This window comes from Chaetodon auriga, chromosome 13 (assembly GCF_051107435.1).
Source record: "Chaetodon auriga isolate fChaAug3 chromosome 13, fChaAug3.hap1, whole genome shotgun sequence".
Taxonomy (NCBI): Eukaryota; Metazoa; Chordata; class Actinopteri; order Chaetodontiformes; family Chaetodontidae; genus Chaetodon; species Chaetodon auriga.
Window position 1 is genome coordinate 11,778,946 of NC_135086.1, and position 16,805 is coordinate 11,795,750.

The window sequence follows — 16,805 nt, forward strand, 5'->3', positions numbered from 1 at the left end:
TGCTAAACTGAGAGGTCATATCTACTCAAGTACAACGCAGCACAGTTCAACAACTTTATTTAAACATCCAAAACTGTTTCAACAGAAACTGAGCATTCATGAAGGGAGGATTTATGGCAGAATTGTTGCATCAGATTTAGCCAGGTGTAATTAAAAACACATTGAACTGGATTACTGGTCATCTGTGTAGTATTGACGAATTCCCCACAATTTAGTTGTCCTAGCAGCTGACGTAGCTATTAATGAGTGAATGAATGAGTCAGTTATTCTACATGTGGTCGATGAGCATGCGGATCCCTTGAAGGGTTTGGTAAAAGGTACGTCTGTCTCAAAAATGGAAGCAAAGGAGAAAGTGACATGGAGAGGGTAGACCTCTGCCAATAGTCCACTCTACGATAACAAATCTGCAAGTGCGAGCATCATGTTATTATCATTGCTTGTTCTTGTGAAGCTTAAGTTCAGACATTTTTCCTGAATATCTCTGGTGGAGATTATTTGGATGTGTGTAAGAGTATTATTAGTTGCATAGTTGCAAACAAACCAACAAACTAGAATGAAAACATAAACTCCTTTGACGGATGTGATCAGAGAACATTTACCTTTGACCTCACTGATTCCCTTAAGTATCCAATTACAGACATTATCCATTTCCAAGTATTTTATTCCATTTCACTACAGTATATCAATTTTAACAAACGCTCGAATCAAAATCTTTTTGGATCGTTCCTCAAACAGCCGCAGTTAAGTTGGATCAAATCAAAATGATCTCTTTCATCTTCTCTGAACGCGTCCACAGAAGATGAAAGGGATGTCTCGAAGTCGGTTTCAGTCGTAACATGAAAGACACTTTTAGTGGAATATAAAAAATTATTGGCAATGAAAAACATTCACAACTACAATCAACTAAAAAAAAAAGTACTTAAAGCTAACAAAAGCAACAAAAAGATGACCTGACGTTTTTCGATTGATAAGCTGATCAGTTTCTTGATATCAAATTAGTAACCCAGTAAGTGTGTAAGCTCAGTGTAGCACATTCCCATAAATACCAGAGAAAGGTGTTATCTCACACAGTCGCCTGGGGTGGTTTGACCAGAACAGTCAGATGAGCTCGGAGGGGAATGCATGTTTGAAGATGTGTACAAATAGAATTAAAGGGCAGCAGATGTGCGATCTTCATCATGGCGCATCCAGCTGTTCCAGTAAAGTTCTTCTCCTTTTCTCCAACTCTCCTTCACTCAGCTCACTGCCTGACGTGTCCCAGCCGCCCTGAACACAACACAGCAACACCACGACTCAGGAGCGCTCATTAAACACACCAACCTGACAGCCACATGGAAGGATTTTAGCAACTTTTGACCAGTAGACAAAAACTCCCACCATGCCAACACACACACAAACCCTCTAAATGAGGGTACGGTCATACATGCATGAAATTAGAGGCCTGTGAGCAAATTTGTATCTTGGCTTTGAGTGGAGCTCAGCTTTGGTAAACTTTTGCCTCGGCAGGTGATGGTCATGGGCACGACCGTACCCTGAAGCTGCTTTTCCGGGCCGTAAATTAGAGTTTAAAGAGTAATTAGTCATAGGTCCAAGACTTTAAATGCTACTTAAATCTCCATCAATCTCAACATCCAGGCAACCCTGACAACAGGGATTTAAACAGCAGTTTGGTGTTGGGAGAAACGGAGAAAACTCGAACTGCCGGGTCAATCTTCAATTTGATGAATAATGACACAAATCTATCAGAGGTTAGCCTGTATTTACTTTGTCAGTATCTTTTATTTGGTACCTAAGCCTTGAAGAAATCCTGCTGTGAGGGAGGGGCAGACACAGTGTCTGTAACTAACAGCCAAGACCAGTTCTCATCCATGTTTATTATGAGGATGAAGCATCTCCAAGGACTTCAGCTTATCTGCCACGCAGCCTGAGCATCATCGCACAAAGTACGCCAAGTGTGAAGGTCCCTCAGGCCCCTCGCTTTCCTTAACAAGGCATACTCATATATAAAAAGCGTTTTTCTATCAGAGCAGTAATAAAGACAACCAACCTCCTCTTTCGCCGCTTTTCTTTTGGGAGACTTTTGCTTGGAGTCCGAGCGAGATTTCCCCCGAGACTTGTCGTTCTCTTTATCTTTGTCTAGGTCCTTTTCACGCTTGCCATCGCGCTCTCTTCCTTTCTTCTCATTGTCAGAGTCTGGAGACGCCTGCTTGTTAGAATCAAAATCAGTGCTCACACAAACACAGCATGCCCATGTACATTACACATACACACACACAACCAAGGGATTTGGGCGTCTTCCTGAGTACTTACAGACTTGTGACGTCTCTTCTTGCCCTTCTTCTTGTGCTTCTTGGATTTTTTATAGCTTCTCTCTGGTTTCAGGCAGAAAATGTCAGTAAATGTCAATACTGCTGCTGCACCTCCTCCACATGACGATAAACAGATCTTCTTTGAAAGCCACTCACCAGATTCTCCACTAGACGAACGTTCAGAAGGAGATTTAGACTGTGACCTCTTTTTCTTCTTGTGGTACTCCTCGTCCTCGGACTCTGAGCCCTGTAAACGCATTGATTGGGAGATTAATGATGCATGATATGAAGTAGTGACATACAGGCGGATTCTTATAGATTACTGATGTCGAGTACGAACCGATCGAGAGCGGGATCGTTTCCTGTGGTGCTTCTTGGACTTCTTCGAGTGCTTCTTCGTCTTGGAGTGGTGATGTTGGCATTCATGCTGTTAAAAAAAAACACATTCCATGTTAAACATCCCCAAGATGGACACATTCAGTCCATTCCCACTGTCACAACACACTTACCTCTAAGACATGCATGAAGTCTTTGAATATCCTTTTCCTCTCTGACTCCAGAGTCACGTCTTCAAAGGCCGATTCTTTTAAGAATCTGTCTCTGACCTGAAATTGTGGGATGTCAGTCGCCACAAAACATGACAAAGACAAAGAGAAGCTAGTGTTTATTTTTACGAATAATTTAGAAACTGCTGGAGCTAAATAGGATATTAAGAGAGAGCAGTTGGTGCTGTGAAACCACATACCCCCTCCCATGTCGTCTCTGGCTCCAGTGGTGGTGTGGCCTGCTTCAGCATGTTTTTAAAGGCTGCTTCTTTCCTCTTCATCTTCCTGGCCTCCTCCTTCTCTCGCTCTCTCTCTCTGGCCTCTGCCTTCTCCAGTAACTTCACAGAAAGAGGTTGCAGAACAGGTTAGAAGCAACAGAAATATGAAAACTACGAGGAAAGTGATGTTTTTAAGCTTGAGATATTGTACTATCCTCTTTTCTGTAGCCATTGTTGGCTATGGCTACTAGCTACCATTAGCCACTTAGCTCAGCTGTGCTGCTGGTGGCCCTATTAGCTGAATGGAGCTGACCTGAGCTATACTATCAGACTATTGCCTCGAGGTACAAAGTGGTGTGAAGACACAGGATGGGGTGGGGCTAGCAGTTAGCATGCGAATGTCAGGAAAACAAGGAAAAATCTACGTAGGGCACAAGTCTTACGCTGTTGAAGGCCAGTTTGATGTTTCCTGCATCCAGTGTGGTGGCTCTCTTGTCTGAGCTAATGACTGATCCAAAGTCATCGAAGCTAGTGTTGACCTCAACCAGAAAGCCTTTGTCCTGGCAGCACCAGCAAGAACACACAGGAACGGAAGGAGAAGATGAACAAGTTAGATGACATAAAATAAGAACATGGAAAAACGAACCTGATGAAGGAAACACTGATATAAGCAGATGTAAAATGAACAGTTTTTCCTATGAGAGATACAACAGCCTTACCTTAAGAATATCTTTAATGATCCTCTTCTCATCGTGGTACCGAGCCTTCAAGTCCTCCACATAGAATTTGAACAGATCCAGGGGAGTGGAACCTGAAGAACAGACAGGAGGAGTCAGAAAATGTAGAGAGTATCTTTTATGCAGCAAAAGAAACCAACATGGTCAGCAGACCACTACAAGAATGCACCAACTAATTAACTATTACACAGGACTCTACGCAACAGTACTCTACTGTGGTTCATTCAGTATTTACATCCTGAGCTGTGTATGCTGTATTTCTGTGTTCATGTCATGTGCTGTTGTCTGCATGTCACATCTGCGTGCTTCAGACTGTTCAGCTCATGCAGACGTGTGAAGCCACGTGTGCTGCGGCCTGCTGTCCTACCCGGCTGGCCCAGCATGTTGGCAAAGCGAATGTCTGAGCTCAGGGTTGGATACATCTCCATCCAGGCAGACATGGAGTGAAGCTGACCATGGTCGTGGAGCTCGTCCAGAAATTTCTGGGAATAAACAGCAAAATATTAATACTGATACCCAATGTTCATACAAATAAATATGACTTCTGTGACTGTGTGGGAAACAGAACATCTCCCCTTCCGCTCCCTCTCACCTGGAAGGCCTCTCTGTTCTTGCGTTGTCGTCGTCTCTCTCGAAGAAGAGTCTTCTGTTTCTCTTCCTCCTCCTCCTTCTCCAGCGCCCGGATGTGCTCCTCAAAACAAATGAGAGCATCCTCCTTGTCCATATCTGGGAGCAAATAACAACACCGTCAACAGGCGGAATTCACATATTCACAAAGAGGCAAATGAACCTGTGTTTTATTTTCGTCTTCTCACTCCAACCATCTGAACTAAAGTAGGTCAACAAAAACATGATTTCTGCTCTCTTACTCTGCAGCTCCTCATCCTCTGCAAAGGTGGGGTTGTCCAGCAGGTACTGCTGGGCCTCGGACCAGGTGGTGCGGTACGTGACGTTAGCCATGTTGTCCAAAATGTTCTTCAGGGCTTCCCAGTTCCTCTTTCTCAGCTGCTTGGCTTGCTCCTGGAGACGGTTTACAGATGAGGAAACCAGGATGTTACCAGCGTTCACAAAGCCCACGATGAACATGCAGACTGAAAACGTTTTGGCTGAACCGTAGAACGAAGCCTTACCTTCTCTTTCTTCGCAAGGTAGAATAATACATCTTCATAGATCTCCAGCCTGTCTCTCTCTGGTACACAGCTCCACACCTCAAGCTCACTAAACATCTGTTCCGCTTTCCTGGATTTCAAGTGTGCACACACAAACACACACACACACACACACACACACACACACACTTGTTTAGAATATATTCACTCAATAACCCACATGAGGGCAGCATTTTACAGGCCAAATTTAACTTAACACACTGGTTCTTCATGCTGAGTGCAAGGCAGATGCTGTAGACTTAATACAAACTCATAATGTGCTAATAAAAACAGCACAGTTGAACTTCTGTCAGCTGTCTTTCATGATGGGAAAATCTCTCATTTATTTCCTTGATGGCTCTTCCAAACTTGATGCTCAGACGAGGCAGAAGTGGTGGTTGACTGTCGTGAATTAAGGTGTTAAACGTAAGGAGACAGGCACACAGACAGCCACGTCATCCAGCCCAACTTCCTGTTGTGTACCATCCCAGATTACAGCCCCAGTCACCACAACAACCTGAGTGCCAGCTGAACTCTGAAACTGGCTCTCTGTCAAGGTCACCAGTCAGTCTGTCTGTCTGTCCCCTCTGTCCATCATGATGACTTTCACCCCAGTGCCAAGCCAAAGTACGCTTGTGAACTGGATGTAACGCACAAGACCAAGCATCAAAACTTAACATTTTAGTGCTGTCTGCATCATTTCCGATGTATAACTTACTACATGTTTTATGAGTGAACTGATTTGGTGCACGTTCAGCAAAAAAGATGCTATTTTGAGTTGGTGTTTCAAGCATCTATGCTGCATTTCTATGTGTGAAATTCATTAAAAATGATGACAAAGAAGATAAAAGAGAACCAAGGCTGTGAATTAGTTCCAAATGCAAAATGTCATATGAACATTAGGCCCAACATAACAACCAACAAATCACAATATTGCTTAGGTCTGCTGCTTTACTAAATTGTACCCGAGCAACATTATGTTACAGCAAACACTATTTAGTGACTACAGTGTGACAAGAGCTACCAGGTCAAAGCAGCTTGGGTGGAAGCTAACAGTGCTGTAACTGAGTGATGGCGTGCAGAAGCCAGAGATGACCTTTCACTGATCCCATCTACATAATCATATTGACAATTCAGGGAACCACAGGTCAATACAGGAAAAAACTAAATTGTATTGAGATCTCTGCAGCTCTTACTTGTATCTGGTGGTGGAGGTCATCTTCTCGTGGTTCTCCAGGAACCTCTGAAAGGTCTCTTTCGACTCCTTGTACTTAATTCTGGCCTCCTCTTTTTCTTCCTTCTCCGTTTGGACTTTGTAGGCATTGAACGCCTGCTTCTTCTCGCTCAGTTTGGGAAGCGCACTTTGTTGACAAAGAAAAGTGAGAATTCAGAGTCAGATGGGCATAGTTATCACCTGCGATTGTAAACAGGATAGACTGATCCCCGGAGAATAGTGTACCTGTAGCGAGGATCATTGATAATCATTTTCATGGCCTGTTCCCAGGAGGAGTTTGAGGACACACCCTGAAACACAGAGGATAAAATTCAAAGTCACGATGGCCGGCACTCTTGAACTTTTGAGTTAAACTTACATGTTAAATTTCTAAACCAACAGATGAGGGGAAAAAGGATTGTTTTATTGCACGTGAGCCAGGCAGAGGAACAATGAGCTGTGCTGCTTTGTCTTCACACATTTTCTTAATTACTAATAGATGCCGGGTTAAGAGGTGTGGAGTGGCAATAATTCAAATAAGTGCCATCAAGGACTTACGTAAGCGTCCTTTCTGCCACTTGCCTCTCCCAGGGAGTGACTCCTTCATCCATTATGAACTGATTCCACCGTGCGTCTCTGCCTTGTCAGTTGTCACAGTTATTCTAACTCACTGAGGCATGCCACTTTCTCTCACTGTCTTAATCCCAGTCAGCCCCGTGCCTTTGATCCAATAAAGCTAATCATAAAGACACAGCCATTAAGATCTTGCAGGAAATGGCAAGCAATCTCAGAGGAGAGCTTTGTGCACAAAATTAAAATGAGCCTAAATATAGCAGCGTTCAAGGTGGGTGGTGCTAGGCTGCCTTTGCGACTGAGCACACAACACATCCGCAGCAACAGGAGGTGAAGCTTAACAATTGTGCTAAGACTTCCCAGGGGCTTATGAGGAGGGACAGGGATTAGATCCAGATCAAAATGCAAAGGAAGTGTCGGTATACACAGCAGACATTAGGAGAGACTGACGCAGTAAAAATTCAACTTAAAAACAAACCGTTTTGTTTATAAGTTGATTTGACACCGCGGGACAGCGCTGCATGGCAGACAGGAGTCACCACTGTCCAATAATTGCTGTTTTATATAAATATTAAATATTTCGGCTCCACATGCTGTTTCCCCCGCTGCTTTTCTGATGTGTGCCCTCTCTTGCTCCTCTCCCAAATCGGTGAATTAAGAGTTTATTTAAACCCAACCAGTGTTAGAAGGTTTTTGGTAAGTTTTGTTTTGTTTTAGTCACTTTTGAATGAAGTGTGTTTGACTAAATAAATAAATAATAAAATCCCGTTTTTTGTGAATGGAGTATGGTGGCTTTGGCGTGACTGACATATCAGCTGTTTCTAGCTAAACAAAATGGATCTTTGTAGGGGTCCCCTCCATAATGTTGTCAGACACTTATTATCACAATCTGAGTCTGTCAGTGGCAAAACCAAACACTTATAGTGGACGGTGCACAAACGCCCAGGGGCTGATTTGTGGCTGCCGGCTGTTGTGCTCTCATTCAACACTGAAAAAACTTCAACTTCACTTCACTTGGACACAAAAAACACAGGAAAACAGGGTCCATAATTGGATAATACATGACCAAAACTCTGCCCATTTGTCCGGGACCCTGTGGTCTTCCAGGATGTGTGGACCTGCGCAACTACGCACAAAACATTACTTTCATTGATTGAAGATGAAATGTACGTCAAGCTGAATCGAGCGCATGATTCAACAACACGGTACAGGACATTATTTCTGTATTTTGTAGGGTGCAGGTATGTCGTAGAAGACATTTATGTTGATATTGGACACAGCCCTACCGAGTACTAGCAATTTTTGAACAACAAGCACATAATGAATAAACTACAGCCACCTTGATGGTGAACTGTCTGGATTAAATTGGATATTTTACATTGCCAACTGAGCTCCACTTCAGTGATGAAGCACTCAGCCCTACAGTGTTGGTAGCTGTGAAGGCATGTGCAAAAGTTAAAACCACATGAACAGATACTAAAGAATAACTAGGCAAGCATATGGACAGGAGCTGAGTGACTTTTTTGTATTTGACCTGCTAAATGTCACGTAATGTGAACATGCACTGCAGGCTGACACAGTCTCTCCACTCTCCTACAGCGTGTGGCCTCCAGTTCATCTACATGTTAACTCCATTTGACAGCTCAGCTCACCTTCTCCTTCAGCAGCTCTTTGAAGGCCTGCTTGGCCTCCTCTTTCGTGTTCCATTTGTACGTTTTCTTCTGAAGTTCTGGACGTTCTTCCTTTGTGACTTCAACACTGTGGGCAACAGAAGATGTTACTGGAATAACTCAGCCAGGTTTGCATTAAGCATGTACTGCATTAATTAATGAAGCACAAAAATAGACCTCTTAAGCCATGAACATATTAAGGGTTCTGTGTACATGAACCCAGTGTCACTGTGACTCCACTGTGCTGCTTTGATGTACATGGTGTATATGTGAAGACTGACACAGTACTGGTCTTTGTATCAGACATAATTGTTTACCTGGCTGTGGACTCTGTGGCGGCTGAGCTCTCTGAGGAAACCACAGGCGCATCTGCAGTCTTGACCTCAGCTGTGTGATGCACGGTCGCCTGAGACAGGTGTTCCTCTGAGACTGCTGTTGCAGTTTCTGCCTCCATTACGGTTGCCATAGTGGCTGTATTATCTGCTTGCACTGCAGGAGCTGCTGTGGTGCCGGGAGCCACTGCCTCTGTCGCTCTGAAATCAGACCATGACAGGTCAAATCACAACACATGATTGGGGGAACATGAAGCTGAGTGGAACATAAAGGGTTACATAAACAGGAAGAACAATCGTATTAACAATAAAATAAAAGGGTTCTGATAACGAATGAAGAAATTATTTTAAATAAATGCTGGGCATATTGTTCATAATACATGACGCAGCAGTGAAGAGAAGCTGAAGGTAAACAGGAAGCTCTTACCCATTCTCCTCTGCTTTGATCATAGCTGGAATAGACAAAAGGAGATAGCTGTTATTGTACTTGTTTTCATTTCAAAGCATGCTGCAGATAAGACAACAGTGCAGAGATAAATGTGCTGCAGGAGCCATCATGCGCTCCTGTATTTGTGCTTCCTGTGTTTCTACATCAATGATGCCTAAAACCTCCTCAGTAGCCTGCCATTCGTCATGCTGTTGAAGTACATCCATGGAGCGCAGCGTGGTTCAATATGGACCACCACTGCCCGTCTCACAACAGATTTTACATCATCAGACAGCAGCTCTTTACCTTCCAGATCCTCCAGCTCTTTGGGCTTGGTCCATCTGGACTCCTTCGTCTGAGAGTTGTAATAATAAGGCTTCCCTGTGTCTGACTTGTACTCCTTCCAGGGGCATTTAGAGAGCATTTGCTAAAAAGAGGGAAAAAAAATGAAGGGAAGTGAAATGTGATGTCAGGGTCCATATGAAAATAATAAATTAACTCAATTTAACTATTCTTATATATATCTCATGAATCTAATTGTATTTGGTATGTGACACTTATATGCAAATCAGGGCCTGTTTAATTTAAATATTCAATCTGTAGACTAAAAATAATCAGCACTGGCTCAGTCTGGTTCATTTACATTTATGTGCACTGTCCCTATGTGTAAAACTTACATAACATGTTTCACTATGTTAAACATGTTATGTAAGTGATGAAAGTTTGTACCTCTGCAGGAGATTTGAGATCATCTGGTTTCTCCCATGTGGACTGCTTTGTCTCTGTATTGTAATAATAGGTCTTCCCATCCAGTGATTTGTGTTCTGTCCACAGGGACTTCTGAGGCAGACAAACAAAACCAAAAAACACAACAGATCAGTTGTTTCAGTGTTTAAAAAGCAGACACAGAGCAAGAAACCATTTAATTTGGGACATATTTTACTTTTACAGGTTCTCGTTAACATTGCCAAGTCTCATCCATCTCTCCATTTCCAATGTGCACTAACCTTCTTTGGCTGCTCTTCCTGTGGAGATCCATTTGTGGTGCTCTGCAGGGACAAAGCAGCAAATGCAATGTTGACAGACTGAAGTTATTGAGAAGACAGAAGACAAAATACTGGGGCTAACAGCAAGAGCTCAAAATTGAAAACTTGCGATTACTGCATATAAAGAAGAATTATGTTCCACTTACAGTTGTTCCAGGTGCAGCAGCTGCGAGTACAAAACCACAAATAAGTCACACGCTGTACTTCTAATGAATACAAAATATGCAAGAATCTGATTTGTGAGTAAACTGACAAATTAGGGATCTTACCTGTGGAGTCAACACCAGGCTGTGGAAGAGACAGTTTTATTAGTGGATTATTTCCCCAGGAAACACTCATCTGGAAGTTTACATTAGTGCTTCTCTACCACTGAATGATGAATATACAGCTGGGAATACAGACTGATCAATCACAATACACACCAACTGACAAAGCTTTTCTAATTAGTACATAACTACATACCCTCAAGATGCAAAAATATACTTGTGATGATTAAGTGGGGCTCTAAAACAGCGGAGCTGTTATCACAATAAATACATCAGATTGCTAATTTGCATAATTTAGTTACTACTCAGTAAAGAATCAAAATGAACAGAACATCAACAGTGAGGGGTTCATAGCAAAAAGTGACATGTTACACAGGTGGTAATCTTAATTAGACAACGTATTTAATTCGTGTTTTTTGATCTGTTTCAATTCAATGTGTGGAATATACTGATTTGCAACACTAATTATAACAAATCATAAATAAAGAAAACATGAATTCACATCCAACAGTGATAAATTGACCGTGCAAATGCTGTATTTATCATTTCACAGACTGCAGTGTATTTTTAGGAAGTGTGAAGTGGAGCACTGATGAAAAAGTAGTGAGAAGAGTTACCGGTCCCGTTGGTTGTACAGCCGCAGCTGGCATGCGAGGGGGCATCATCATCCCTGGCATCATCGGTGGCATCATGCCTGGCATCTAATAAAAGAAGCATCATGAAATATTCATCTGGCATTTCCATACCACCTAGTGCAGGCAGAAGTATTAAGACACAGTGTGAGACAGGGTGTGTGTGTGTAGGGCTGCTTACAACTGGGGGTGAAGGTGAGACTGAAGCTGAGTGTGCTGTGCTTATTTAATGGTGTGATGCCACAGCTTGTGATCTGTGAAGCAGCCATACACACACCAAACTAACATTCCCCTCACCACCTTTTCAGACTTGTGTTGCTGGCAACTTGATCAAACACCCCCCAATATCACACCTATTTATATGCATGACAGGGCCACATATGCTTGCTAAATGTGATCCATTTTTGCTTATAAGACAAATAAATACATGTATCTAAAAAACAAAAATAAATACATGTATCTAAAAAACAAAACAAAAAAAGTTAAAAGACTATGAAATAGCAATTAGATTAGCTTTGGTGCAGATATGCTAAACAAAACATGGAAGTTTAAAAAAAACTTCTTATATCAGAGTTGAAGGTAAACTTCACTTTTTTTACAACTGAGGTTTGATTTTTGTTTATTTCTGACCATTGGTTTTATCGGTTATGACAACTTTGTATTCACTAAAGTCATTTCTAAGATCTCAGAATGGAAACATCGCTAAAACAAATTTGCCAGATTAGTTGTCACTTTTTTATGAGATAAAACCAAAGTGAACGCACCCTTAATGTTGCCTGTCATTCAATCATTTATTCATTCTTACCCTCAATACAAAGGAGGAAAATCCATGTGTGCACACACCAACAGCAACTACAGTTGGTCAATGTTAAACCAGGAAGTCAGTCTATAAACTGTGATGGATGTGCAGCATTTGCCTTTGATTCTCTTCTAACTTGGACGTTTGTAAGTAGCCACTTGTCATTGGCAAATGAGTTCTATGACATATTTCTTCTTTCAGTAAAGAAGTCTGAAAAACATCAACCTCGGATACAATGAAAGAGGGGCCGACATCAAGTGCCATCCTTTATTAAAGAGATGAGAGATGAGATGTGTGAAGTGGCAAGTCCATGTTTGACTCTGATTCAGAGCATGATGAATACTGGCGAGGAACATCAGAAACACAGGTCACAAAGCCCTTAGAACCAACCAACAAATCCAACAAAATAGGCTCACCTGTCCCATTGGCGGTGCCCCCATTGGTGGCATTATACCCGGGGGAATGATACCGGGAGGCATAGGAGTCATGCTGGGCGGTCGCTGTCCCAGGGGCGGAATTCCGATGGGAGGGAAATGAGGCGGTATTCCTGGTGGTCCCATCTAGACAAAGCGACAGGGAAAGAGAAAGACACAAAGATTAATGATGACCTTTAATATTTAAAACTCAGGTTCAACTCAACTCAAGTTCAGCCCTGTATGACAACTGGAAACAAGAGGGGAGAAGCTAATTGTCATAAACATATCTATCACTGACTTACAAATGGCGGAGGTATCCCTGAGGGCGGTACACCTGGATAAGGTGGCGCTTGGCTCGGGCCATTATTAGCCTCCGATGAAGACTGTCATGGATAAGAAACACCACAGAGAGTTAACTCACAACAGCCAGTGGTGCAATTAGCAGTTAGCCACCAACGTCTTTTTTTTATTACATTGTTAAAAAGTTCTTAAATTAGAACTCTTGCTGCAATATTAAGAGTCAATGTTGTAGCTAAGGTAAAAGTAAAGTTCTATCAAGACATGCACGACCTGTCTCATTAAGTCATCTCAGTCAGCTAAATGATATATTTCACATTTACAGTTAAATATGATTAAAGGAGTAAATGAATATCCCTGTTCAAGTTTTAAAAAATGTAGTATCATCCACACAATATTCCTTAAAGGGAGGGTTGGCCAACATATAAAAACTCAGTATAAGACAGTATCATTTTAACACACCATAACTACAGCCTCCAAAATCACCAGCAAGTGAAATCAGGACTTCTCTCAGCCAGTTTCAACAAACACTCAACATTATAAACTTCACAATGATTTAGTGCAAGGCTGCTGTATTAGTCTACATTTGGTTTATGGAAGTGTATTGATGACAAAAGATTTGAGAGAAATGAAAACGTGCTCTGAGCGCTACTCAGTCTGCAAGTCAACCACTGAGAGTGCCCAGGCACAGGTTTGTAAGAGAGGAATCAGATCTGAGGGTGCAATCCCGATCACGTGTGAGTTTATTTCTGAGTCCGCTCTCTCAAGTTTCTCTAGCTGCTTCGGCTAAGATCACTTGAGATCAACAGAGGTTGCTTGTCAACCATTTTTTACTAGCAGGCTGCAACAGGACACCCATTTCAGGATGTCAGGGTCTCGTCTTTCTCAAAGCTAAAAGTCTGCACAATGTCAGCTTTGAATATATTGCTCCTCTGTAAGGAGACTACTGTACTGACTATTTAGGACAACATGAGATTTACCTATTTCATGCCTTACTGTGTAACATACACTGGAGACTGAAGTTCAGTCCAATTCTGCCAATCCAATGAATTCCCTTACCGGCGCTGCCTAATTTATTCATGCTGCCTTGTTGGATTTGTGCAACACCAATTCTGATAATGACGTCATTCTGAATGTAGCCACAGCCCCTTTTAATTTTACTATTATCATAATTATAATTGAGTGTTAAACCATTATATTTTTGAATCCTACAGTTGGATTAAAACAGTAAACCAAACACCATATATCTGGATTTTTCATGTGATGGTTTGAACAATTATCTTAGTTAAAATTATTCATAAATATGGGGAAAAAAAAGAGGAAATATGAGCACCCTGCATCTGGTTGAAAAAAAAAAAGTAGACAAAAAGTTGAAAATTTGTAAAAGAAGTTAACTCAAAGTTAACACAGCCATGATGACATATGGTAAATGGTGAACAGACTGTATTTATATAGCACTTTTCTGGTCTAACGACCAATTGCTCATTAGGAGTGTAAGCCACCCTACTTTATGACTTTTAAATTAATTAGTCTGGCATTATGGCTTAAAAACTAGACACTCTGCCAACAAATATAGTCATTTTGTGTCAGGGCGTTCAGATTTTTAAGATACTACTGACACCAAATACAGGAATTTGTCTCAGTCTAGTGGTTAAAAAAATACTTAAGTCTCAGCTCTTATTTTAACAGTAGACGATGATCCTTCACTTTCATGTCAAATTAAGAATCCATATTTCTAGCTGTGTAACGTTTGTTACGGTTCGTCTTGCGCACTCAAATCACTCGTGCAGGACTCCTTCCTCGCGCACGATCTGATCTGTGCGCGTGCGCTCTCAGACGTTGATTTGAGACCGAGTAACGTTAGCGCCGAATTCATTTTGTGCTCTCAAATCTTTTGTCGTCCATAAACTTCCGTGCTCCCAGACAGTAATAGGCTAAACGCCACGCTCCGCATTTCGTTACAAATAACCAAAGAGTACATCGGCTTTCAAAATTCACATTTCACGTCAATTACTATGTGTAATTTACTTAAACTGAAGTTATAATTCACAGCTAAACATGTCCTACAGATAGGTCACATTATCAATAATTATACTGCTAATTAAGGCTTATAAGACCACACTATATGAGATTTTATATGTGAAGGATAGCGCGAATGCATTGAAATTACAAAAAAAATACACAGACATATATAATATAGAAAGAGAGAGAAATAGTGAATTGCTAACGTAACCCCAGTCATAATGTTAGCAGTGTCTGACGGGCTCTGTAGCCGCAGGTTACTTTCGCTGGTCTTTATCCATTTTACACGACATTAAATGTCACTGAGAACAAACCCATACAATATTAAACATCTCGCCTTTGCATCAGAATAATGCGAAAAAACTAAAAACTAAAACCATGTCATATGCTGTTCGTGATGAATGACTGCTGACTCTGTCTAAACCCTGGCATAGAGAATGGTTTACATACAGCTACCCTGGCGATTAAAATGATGAGCTAACTCTTCAACTAATTAAACACTCCTATAGCTAGGCTTACAATTTAGCTTGTGAATACCGTTACATGCATTTACTGACGTTACATGTAATTAACTGACTGCTAATTGTCTTTGATTTAATCTTGTACTAGACATCAGTTCGGGACATAGTCTGAGCCATGACGATATGTGTGCCGCTATCTTAGCTCAGCGCTAACACGACATGCTAACTTGTGATGTTCTCGGACGTGCAACATGATAATAGAAACACGGAGACAAAGAACCGGTAATGAACCAAGCGGCAAAAATAAGAACAAATACGCCATTTCCAGTTATTGCTTTTTACTTTAATGTAAATAACCCATTCTTTTGAATGGTTGTACTCACCATGTTGACGAAAGTGTAAGGACCTCCGAAAAACTTGAACACCTCACAACAACGCGCAATACGATTGGTTCAACTCTGTCCAAACGCTGAGGGGTCAAAGTTGAAGATTCTGTCGCGTCATTCTGCGTTAGTAGTGTGCAGAAATGCGCAAAAATAGTCACTGTCTCTTGCTCTGAAATAGTCAGCAATGATATGCAACAACAGAGCCATCTCCACAAGAAATGAGAAAACTTCATCTGCCGAGGAAGACTGTAAGATGTGACAGAAGCAGTTAAAAGGCCCTTTAGTTCAGATTTTCCTCTCAAATGCAACAATTTAGCGAGTCCTGGAAAAAAACAAGACAAGCTGTATACCAGTGAGGGAAGAAATACTTAGATCCTTTGTTTAAGTAAGAGTTGAAATACTATGGTCTAAAAATTCTCCGTGTCAAATAAAAGTCCTGAATTGAAAATGTTACGTAAGTAAAAGTACAATACAGTAGTAAATCAAAGAATACTCACCATCCAGAATGCCTCATAGTATTGTAGAATATCATAGTATTTTGTTACAGGTCACAAATACATAACATTATAGTTAGTCAATGTGGAATTACTTTGTATGGCCGACTACATGGGTAGATTAATAGTATAGTACTCAGTCATATCATATAAACACATCATATATCATATTTTTTATGTAAAAAGTAACTACTAACTATAAAAAGTAGAATATTTTCCTTTGAAATGGAGCTGAAGTACAAAGTAGCATAAAATGGAAATACTCAAGTAAAGTACAGGTATATCATTTAGGTAAATGTACTTAGTTACATCCCACCACTGCTGATTACAAAGTACTAATACGATCAAATGCAAAATTAAATGCTACGAATGAAATATGTTAAAATATAATAAAATTAATAAAAATATGATAAAGAAACGTAATAGGTACATTCAAAATATAAAAAAAGTTTATGCATGCAAACTTTCAAGATGAGACAGAGAAGATACATCTAAAGAAAGATACAACCAAACTAGACACAAAACAAATAAACAAAACAATGCGTATAGAATTATACAGACAAATAGGTATAAAAATACTGCAGAGGACTGTGGTCTGGTTGATAACTGTACTGTACAAATGGAGTAAATGTCTTATATAGGTATTACAGTCAGGCAAATTACTCTGTATACATGGTCGGCTTTGTGTGTTTCTTGTGCTAGATTAAATATATGCAGTAGGTTTATGTACAGCTTGCATAGGCTACTATTATTATTACTTTCCTATCGTAGCAGTTTACTCAGTCACTGAAAGGATTTTTTTTGTGTGTAAAGG

At 40.9% G+C, this 16,805-nt stretch overlaps 1 protein-coding gene across 5 annotated transcripts; it reads right to left on the minus strand.

Moving 5' to 3' along the window:
• Window positions 1–33: 33 nt before the first annotated feature.
• On the minus strand, window positions 34–15,542 carry prpf40a (PRP40 pre-mRNA processing factor 40 homolog A). 5 transcript variants are annotated; one of them, XM_076746203.1, is made up of 27 exons: window positions 15,495–15,542; window positions 12,634–12,714; window positions 12,332–12,475; window positions 11,102–11,185; window positions 10,488–10,506; window positions 10,365–10,384; window positions 10,180–10,221; window positions 9,902–10,012; window positions 9,479–9,599; window positions 9,173–9,197; window positions 8,731–8,946; window positions 8,396–8,501; window positions 6,417–6,481; window positions 6,154–6,318; window positions 4,940–5,048; window positions 4,679–4,829; window positions 4,402–4,535; window positions 4,177–4,291; window positions 3,792–3,883; window positions 3,516–3,632; window positions 3,055–3,192; window positions 2,819–2,914; window positions 2,650–2,736; window positions 2,466–2,556; window positions 2,311–2,372; window positions 2,048–2,203; window positions 34–1,266 (listed from the first exon to the last, which is right to left on the minus strand). In XM_076746203.1, exons 1-27 carry the CDS (start codon window positions 15,495–15,497, stop codon window positions 1,177–1,179), a joined length of 2,640 nt encoding a protein of 879 aa, XP_076602318.1. In that variant the 5' UTR covers window positions 15,498–15,542; the 3' UTR covers window positions 34–1,176. The 5 variants fall into 5 exon arrangements, with proteins under 5 accessions (XP_076602318.1, XP_076602317.1, XP_076602320.1 ...); XM_076746202.1 differs by having other exon boundaries at window positions 2,048–2,206; XM_076746205.1 differs by lacking the exon at window positions 12,634–12,714 and having other exon boundaries at window positions 2,048–2,206; window positions 15,495–15,528.
• Window positions 15,543–16,805: the final 1,263 nt, after the last annotated feature.